Here is a 9,142-nt window from a genome sequence, read left to right as displayed (position 1 = left end):
TTTCAACTGGGATAGAACTAATTGGGTTTTTTTCCTTCCTCCCTAGCAGTCAGAATAGTGCTGTGTTACACATTCAGTACAGGATTTACTATCAGAAGGATGTTGATCATGCACTGATGTTTTTAGCTGCTGCTGCAAAATCGGTGACTTTCCAGCTCCCCATGTGTGGCCCGTGTGCAGGTGCACAAGAAGTTGGGGGGGAGCAGATCCAGAGCATGGACCCAGACTGGCCACCGGAATATTCCATATTGTACATCTTGCTCGGTGTGTGTCACCAAATCCTGGTAAATGCAGAACTCTGTGCTCAGCTGAGTATTAGAAAGGAGGCGCCAGATGCATGGGGGATTGTTCCTCTTATCACACACACCAAAAGACAAAGGCACACTCCTTATATACATTAAAAGAAATGAATATTCATGTCGTTTCCGAGAAGCACCTGCCTATTTCCAGGCAATCTAACGCATATGTTAATACATTGCGCAAGCTGCTAAACCTGGGGAAGGGTCTCCGGTGGTCTCTGGCGGTCGTCCTGGGGCAAGGACCCGAACCCGCTTTGCCCGTACGTGGTAAGTCCTGGGTTGGACACGCAACCTCACTCACGGTGTTCCCTCTGCGCCTGTACACAGGGGCCTGTCCAGCTGGTCCTTGACACTTGGCTGATGTGCAGACTCCTCACCCCGCCCGTGTCTCTCGGAAGCAGACATCTGCACAGCTGCTGCCTTCACCAGTTTTCAAGGGCTGTTTTTTCACAACATATAGATGGGCGGTGATGGGGAAGCTCCACTCAGATTCTCGGGATGATGGTTTCAGGATTCTCTATTCTCTGGGATCACTAGCCAGGACCAGGCTGGGCTTAGGCCAGTCTGTGGTGAGCAATCGCACTGTGCATTACCTGTTTGCATTTTCTACTATTACTATTATTATTATTAACATAATTTCATTTTATTTCAATTATTAAACTGTTTTTATCTCAAGCTACAAGTCTCCTTACCCTCCCAACCCCCTTCCCCAACCTGGGGGTACGGAGTGAGCGGCTGCGTGGTTTAAGCTGGCCGGGTTTAAGCCATGACAATGCTGTGGTTGCGGTGGCTGAAGCTTCCCCTCCGGACACTTTTTTTCTGCAAACACCATTAACAGGAGCAGGAGCTATAGGTGGGGCAGCACCTGCTCTCGGTTTCTTCTCACACTCTACACTGTGACCTCCCACAAAGTTGCTTCACAGGCACTTTTAATTTCAGTCTCAGAAAGAGTTGGGTGGTTTGTTTTGTTTTGTTTCATGCCTGTGTGCTCCTGCCTGTGCCTCACGACCACAAAAGCATTTCCTGGGGGGGCTCAGGCACCTCACCCCGACTCGCCCGCCCCCGCCCCCCATGCCCTCCCCATGCACTGGCCACGTTTGCCCGAGAGGTTTTTGCTCTGACCCGGCCCATGGGCTGACCAAGCCACCCTCGGCCATTTGCTTACGGCTTGTTTTCAGTGCCAGGAGCCTGCAAACGGCTTGGGGTGAGGGGGGGTGTTGCAGCCCAGATTCAACCAGAATTTCACCACCAGGGCAGCTCCTTCCCCTGGCAGCAGCTCTGGCTGATCCTATCTTTAGGTCTGTCAACCTTATGGCAGCCTGAGTTCTCAAAGCTTTTTGCTTGGCCCAAAAGCCCATGCTGTGATCCGTTCCTGCTGCCCAGGAGGAGCAGAGCCACCTCCACCATCTGGTGAGGCTGCTGGTGGGCCAGACCCTTCCCTGGGAGTGGGACACCAGGATGGGTGTTCTTCAGCTCTGCAGCAAGATGAATTTCAAGGAGAAGTGGCAAAACCCACCACATGGCTCAGCCGCGCCAGGCACCGGGGTCTCTGTGCCTTCAGCACAACCCTCAGCTACGGCGTGAGAAGGAAGGAGCCAGTGCTAAGAAGAGACGAGAAGAGAAGGGGAAAATAAATGAGGTGCAGAAAGGTCATGAAATGTGATAATTTTGACCTGAGAGGGAATGAAACAGCAGCATGCTTTCAAAGCAAGGTTCTGCCCATACAGGAAATCGAAGCGCCTGTGCAGCTCACCGGCTGGGTTTTGCCCCGACGATGAAGGTCTCCAGCTGTCCCTGCAAACCCGTCAGGCTCTGTGGTGCTGCACAGCGGGTCCCAGGCGGGCTGGAGCAGCCTCGCTCCGCAGCAGGGCTGGCTGCCCTGCTCTGACCCTGGGGGGTGCTGGTTCTTCTAGGGGGGGACCTGGGCGTTCTGGTGGTGATAAGGCTCTCCTGGCCAGGACACTGATCTCCTGGCTGGACCACTGCTTTTCCATCCTCTGCAGGTGGGAACACGGTTCTCCTGGTAGGTCGACATTTCTGGTGGGGTACGGCTCCCTTGGTGGAGACATTTTTCTCCTGGTGGGCTACAGCTCTCCCAGGAGGGACACTGCTTGCACTGTGGGACGTGGCTCTAGTGAGGTTTTGGTGGCCCCTGGACTGCCGCCCCACTGCTCCTCATGCTGGTGCTGCAGGGATGGTTTGGGCAGGGGTACAGCAGGCAGCACTGTGGTGCCTGGCTGGGGGCACGGGGCAGGGAGGATGAGGCTGGGGGCAGCGGGGGGCACAGCTCCCCCAGAGCAGAGACAGCCCAGTTGGGATGAGGCTGGGCTGTGGGGCCATGGAGGCTCCTTACAGGATGTTTTCCCCAAACCTCGTCTCCCCATCACAGGCACGGGGCCGTGCGTTAGCCGGGTGTCAGGGCTCTCCCCATGGGGTTGTGCGGCAGCAAGGAGAGCAGCAGAGCACCGCTGGGGACCTGCTGCTCCAGGCCCTGGAAGATCTCTCCAAGATCAACTTTAAAAAATTCTGGCACGCGTTGGCGTATGGAGACCTGCAAGGCAGGAACCGCATCCCCTGGGGGCGGCTGGAAAAGGCCGACTGGATCGACACTACAAACCTCATGATGAATTCCTACGGCAGGGAGGATGCCCTGGATGTGGCGATAATTGTCTTCAAGCACATCCAGCTCCGTGAAGCTGCCTACCAGCTCCAGGAAAAAAGGGAGAAAGGTGAGAAGGCCAAGCAGCTCCCCGGTGAGTATAGCATCTCACAGGGTCCTGGGCACCGTGTCCTGGGGGCTGTGTCTGCAGGAGCCTGTGGTTGGCACCAGGAGGATGCTATGGAAAGGGCGGTGGGTTGGGGGTCCCTGTGGCAGGGTGTGCGGGGTTCCTCCAGGGAGGAGGAGGTGGAAGAGGATTTGGGGGTGTTAGAGGCTCAGTGATGCTGCTCACTAACACCCCTTTCTCTTCCTGCCCTAGGGTCTGCTCCTCTGGTGGATTCATCATCACCAGGTAGCTGCTGGCGAGGAGAAGCAGGGGAGGGCCCTGCTGCTGTTCGCCCTGTAGTCTGCAGGTGCATGAAGAGGCCTCCCACCCTTCCAGATTACCAGAGGGATTACAAAAAAGCCATATGCCAGGCGTACAGCCACATAAAGGACCAAAATGCCCGTGTGGGTGATAGCGTGAGCCTGGAGAGCAGGTACTTGAAGCTGGTGATTGTCAACAAGCACCGTGATGAAGAGCACGAGATCATGGCCATGGGGCAGCGGCACGCAGAGATCATGAAGGAGCAAGCCCAAGCCAGCTCCTCCATCACTGTTGATGACCTCTTTGATCCCGGCCCCGATGGCTGGACCCCCAAGGTACTTGTGCTTGTGGGAGCTGCGGGCATGGGCAAGACAATGACGGCCAGGAAGATCATGCTGGACTGGGCGTCTGACAAGGTGTTTGCGAAGTTTGACTACGTCTTCTACATCCACTGCCGGGAGGGCAACCTCCTCACCAGAGAGGCCAGCATGGCTGAGCTCATCACCCAGTGCTGTCCCAGTGGCTCTCTGCCGCTCGACAAGGTGCTGGAGCAGCCGGAGAAGCTCCTGTTTGTGATTGATGGCTTTGATGAGCTCCGCATCTCCTTCCACCTGCCCGAGCCTGAGCTGTGCTCCCAGCCCAAGGAGAAGAGCCTAGTGGAAATCACCCTGAGCAGCCTCTTCCGCAGGAGGTTCGTGCCTGAGAGCTCCCTGCTCATCACCACCAGGCTGGCCGCCCTGCAGAAACTGAGCAGGTTCCTGAAGTGCGAGCGTTACGCTGAAATTGTGGGGTTTTCCGAGGTGGAGAGGAAGGAATATTTCTACAAGTTTTTCAACAACGCAGAGCAGGCGGCTGCTGTCTTCCAGTTTGTCAGAGGGAACGAGGTGCTCTTCACCATGTGCCTGGTGCCCATCATGTGCTGGATCGTCTGCACGGTCATGAAGAAGCAGTTCAGCAGCACGAGGGGTCTTGCCCAAAGCCCAAAGACGATGACGGGGATCTACATCCTCTACCTTTCTGCCCTGCTCCAGTCTCTGAGAGGCTGGCTGAAGCCAGATGTGCCTGCAGTGCTCAGGAGTCTGTGCTGCCTGGCAGTCGATGGTGTCTGGAAGCAGAAGGTCCTCTTTGAGGAGAAGGAGGTTCATGGGTATGTTCTGGACCAGCGACAAGCCCTCCCACTCCTCCTCAGTGAGCACGTCTTCCAGAGGGACATCTCCTGTGTCAGCACCTACAGCTTCATCCACCTCAGCTTCCAGGAGTTTTTTGCGGTGCTCTTCTACCTGCTGGAAGATGAAGGGGAGGTGCAGGACCTCCCAGCTGGTCCCTCCAGGGATGTGAAGAATCTTCTGGAGAGCTACAGCAACTCCAGTAACTACCTGGTGCTAACTGTGCGGTTCCTCTTTGGGCTCTTAAATGAGGACCGCAGGAGGGAGCTGGAGGAGAAGACGGGGTGTAAAATCGCACCCAGGATTACGCAAGAATTACTGGCATGGCTCCAGAACAGCCAGAAAACACCCCTGGCTTTGCTGCTGCAGGAGCCGGCCGTGATCCACGAGCTGGAGATCTGCCACTGTCTGTACGAGACCCAGGACGAGGGTTTGGTGGTGACTGCCTTGGATTCTTTCATGGGGGTGAACCTACGGGGGCTCAACCTTAACCGCTTCGATCAGATGGTCCTTTCCTTCAGCGTAAAAAACTTCCCCAAGCTGGAGTCACTTGACCTGGGGAACTGCTCCTTTCTGCGGGACGACCCGGAGGACTGCGGGGGCCTGAAGCCGGCCAAGCAGGCGCGTTGGTGTGTGAGGCCCTGGGCCCCATAGCGGTGAATCCCCCAGAGCCCAAAGAGCTGCCGTGACCCTGCAGAGGAGCCCGCAGCAAGGCCGGTCCTCCCGCCACACCGGGAACACCAGCGAGGGGATACTGGTGTGTCCAAGGGACACAGCCAGTGGCCAAGAAGCAGTGTGGGAACAGGGATGGGAGTAGGACAGCACAGACCTAGACTAGACTAGACTAGACTAGACTTAGAAACATATAGGGTAGGAGCAGGGATAGGATAGGAATAGGATGGGAATAGAGTAGGATAGGAATAGAATGGAGTAGGAACAGAGTACGAGTAGGAATAGGATAGCATAGACAGACTAGACTAGACTAGAATTATAATAGGATAGGATAGGAGTAGGAAAGGACTAGGATAGGAACAGGCTAGGAGTAGAATAGACTCGGATAGGAATAGAATGGAGTAGGAGTAGGAATAGGAATAGGATAGCATAGATATAGACTAGACTAGACTAGAACTAGACTAGGATAGGAGTAGGGATAAGATAGGAGTAGGAATACAGTAGGATAGGACTAGGATAGGAATAGGAATAGTAATAGGATGCATCTCTTTGTTTTCAGGGAGAAGCAAGAGGAGGGGAAGGAGTCACCCATCCACCTGCTTTGTCAAGCCTTGGAAAAATCAGGCTGTAAATTAACAAGGCTGAGGTACATCACTCCTCTCTTCTGGGTGAAATGGGGAAGCAAGCAAAGCCCCACCGGCCCGGCTGGATCTCCTCGCTTCATGGGGAGGATGAGCACATGCCACCACAGCTCTCCGCAGAGTGGGACGGGCTCTTCAACTGCTCCCGGGAGGCGCCCGGGGAGACCAGCCTGGCTTGTGGTGGCTGAGTCAGGGAGGGCTTGGCTGGTGCGTCCCTGCGGCTCTGGGGCTCCTCTCCACATCTCTCTTGCAGGTTTGGTCAGTGTCAGCTCACGGGCGCCTGCTGTGGGGCTCTGGCCACCGTCCTCAGCGTAAAATCCACCCTGACAGAGCTGGACCTGGCTGGGAACGAGGACCTGAGGGACGGCGGTGTGAAGCTGCTATGCGAGGGGCTGAGATGTGGCGCCTGCCTGCTGCAGACGCTGCGGTAAGGGACATCACCAGTGCCGGGAGGCTGTGGGACCATTTGTCTCTTCTCATAAGCCTTGAAGATGGAAGAAAAAAAAAAGAAAAGAAAAGAAAGGCCCGTTTACTGCTGCTGCTGCTGCTTCTGCTGAGGATAGCTTGAGGCATCACAGACCTACTTGTCGCAGGGGCAACAAGTATTATTGCCTTTTCCATCAATATAATTTAGTTCCACATTTTTAAATGGATGAGTCCCTGCTAGGACACTGTAGGAAAGGGGGAGCGCTCATTTTCAGTGCTGAGCCCAGATGAAGAAGTTAGAGGAGAGGCCTGTGCTACTGTCCCCACTCTTTGCTTGGCTGTAGGTGTCTCTGTGCACCTCAGGCACCTTCTCCCCAGCCTCTCGCCCTGCTGCTGTGGGTGGTTTTGGGTCCCCGGGCAGGGACAGGGCTGGCCACACACCGTGTAGAAACACGTAATTACAGAATTGGATTCGCCCAACAGAACATTTCTGGGAAGGAGATGAACTGTCCCTTAGTGGTCTCTGCATTTTCCCCTCCTTTTGGATTTTTTTTTTTTTGAGGGTATATATCTATATCCATCTATGAATCTATACCATTTCCCCTGGTATAGATTCAGCCTGGACAACAAGGTTTGAAAGAGGGAATCTCTCTGAAACTTCAAGAGTGAGGCAGATTGATCTCACCCACTCGAGCAATATTCATGGTTTGCCCCCAGACCTTCACCCCCCGGCGGGGCGGACGCTGTCTGGTCGCCTCACCTCTCCATTCCCACGCCCAGCCCAGCCGGGCTGCCGCTGGGTATTCGCTCGTGGCTGCACTTTGGCATTTTGTCCCTTGGAGTCTGCAGATTTGGGTCGTGGTTTGTGCTCTGGAGCACATTTGAGCTGCTGGGGACACAGAACAACGAGCAGCAAACAGCAGTTACAGGCGTGCCATCTTGGGGGGAGGGATGGGGAGAGGGCCCTGAGGTGTTCCCCTCCCTTTTCCAACAGTGTCCCCAGAGCCTCTGCAGGAGCCACCCCCGTGCCCAGGCTCGGGCCGGGGGGCACTGGCCGGGTCTCTCTGACTGGGGGCAATGGAACTGGGCAGCCTCACCACCGTCTCTTCTGCAGGTTGGGCTGCTGCAACCTCACGGCCGCTGGCTGCAGGGACCTCGCTGCCGTGCTGGGTGCCATGCCCAGCCTGGCCCCGCCAGACCTGAGTGACAACCCCGTGGAGGATGGAGGCGTGCGGGCGCTCTGCAGGGCGCTGGCAGGGCCTGGCTGTGGCATCCAGAAGCTCTGGTAGGGGGTGTCGGGCTTTGCTCCCCATAGGCACCTTTCTGGTGGGCTTGCAGCCAGGTGGCTGCTCTGCCCCTGCAGTGCCACGTCACTGCCCCGAACTGCTCGAATTAAACAGCCTGAGCACATCCCCGGCTCAAAGAGGAGCAGGTGGTTTTTGGAGCTTAGCCAATGTTCTGTCGCCTGCGCAGGCTGTGGCAGTGCCGGGTGACGGAGGGGAGCTGCGGGGCCCTTGCCGAGGTGCTCCCCGTCTGCCCCAGCCTGAGGGAGCTGCACCTGGGTGTCAACGAGCTGGGGGACGGTGGTGTGTGGCAGCTGAGCGAGGGCCTGCAGGATCCTGCCTGCCGGCTGCAGATGCTGAGGTGAGGGGCTGCTGGGGCTCTTGGGGCGGGAGGATGCTCTCTGCAGGGACCCTCTGCCTCCCACACGTGCTCCCCCGCTGAGGCTCCTACAGCTGGTCCCCATCCCTCTCCAGGGCAGCTTGGACACATTCGGGTGGGTGCCAAGAGCCTCGATAGGCAGGGCACTAGCATCTTACAAATAGAAAATTATTTATTCATTAGCTAGACGAGATTATTTTTTATCATCCAGATGAGATAACTGGGATTTAAAGCTCTCTGAGGGGGAGCAGCAGTATGCTCGCTGCCCCAGCTGCTGTTATTCCATTCACCAGCACATTCCGGGTGTGCATACATAGATATTTGCTCTCTAACAACCACCCTGATCATGTTTTGTGGTTGTAAGAAATAATGAGGGGGTACCCCAGTCAAGAGGAAGCCCAGACCTGCCCGTGCCCATCTAAGGGATGTTCCCCATCCTGGGAAGATGACACCCAGCACCAGAGACCTCACAAGAAGCCTGGAGCAAGGCTCTGGAACAAGCCCCCCTGGAAGTTATTTCCAGGAGCCCAGAGGAGCCAGGGGGGGTGTGCAGGCAGCCTGAGCGAGGTCTCTGGCTCTGAAGGTCTGTGTGTGAAATGTCCTCCTCTCTCCAACACCTCCCTGGCAGCCTGTGGAAGGGCCAACTGACTGGTGCCTTCTGCAAGGATCTCTGCGCTGAGCACCAGCCAGAGCTTGGAGCACCTGGACCTCAGCGAGAACGACTTGGGAGATGGCGGTGTGTGGCTGCTGTGTGAGTCGCTTGGGCACCCCACCTGTGCCTTGCAGAGGCTGTGGTAAGGGGCTGGGGGCTGCTCCGGCCATGGGGCTGCTTCCCCCAGGGCTGGGGACAGACCAGGTGTGCTGTGAGCCTCCCCGTGCCACAGGTCCCGGCCTGCCCTGCAGGTGGGAGAGTCGTTTCTGTGAAGCTGTGGGTGCTCCCAGGCTCACCTGAGAGTGTTCCATGGACCAGCCTGAGCCTCAGTCTCCCCCCTGCTCTCTGCTTCCTGAAGCAGAAAAAGCAAGCTAGAACAGAGGCCAGACAACACCAGAAAAACCCCATGCTGGCTGCTTTTTGTCTGGTTTTTTTTGGCTGTGCAACATTATGGCCAACAGTCAATAACTTGAGTAGATTTAACCTCTTTCCTTCTCCTCTCTAAAGGCTAAAGAAATCTGGATTAAATGAAGAGACGTTACAGAATCTGGGTGCTCTCAAAGAAATAAACCCCAAGCCGTACACAGAATACATTTGA

At 56.1% G+C, this 9,142-nt stretch overlaps 1 protein-coding gene across 1 annotated transcript; it reads left to right on the top strand.

Annotated features, from left to right (window-relative positions):
- The first annotated feature begins 406 nt into the window (after nucleotides 1–406).
- Nucleotides 407–9,142, top strand: NLRP6 (NLR family pyrin domain containing 6). The gene is given in 10 exon segments (XM_026850159.1): nucleotides 407–566; nucleotides 2,303–2,322; nucleotides 2,746–3,052; nucleotides 3,278–5,120; nucleotides 6,058–6,231; nucleotides 7,345–7,515; nucleotides 7,704–7,874; nucleotides 8,521–8,559; nucleotides 8,561–8,686; nucleotides 9,052–9,142. Coding segments are annotated over 10 exon segments (3,102 nt in total).

Source organism: Athene cunicularia, assembly GCF_003259725.1.
Source record: "Athene cunicularia isolate RWA chromosome 5 unlocalized genomic scaffold, athCun1 chr5_part2, whole genome shotgun sequence".
NCBI lineage: Eukaryota > Metazoa > Chordata > Aves > Strigiformes > Strigidae > Athene > Athene cunicularia.
This window is presented reverse-complemented; position numbering and strand designations above follow the sequence as displayed.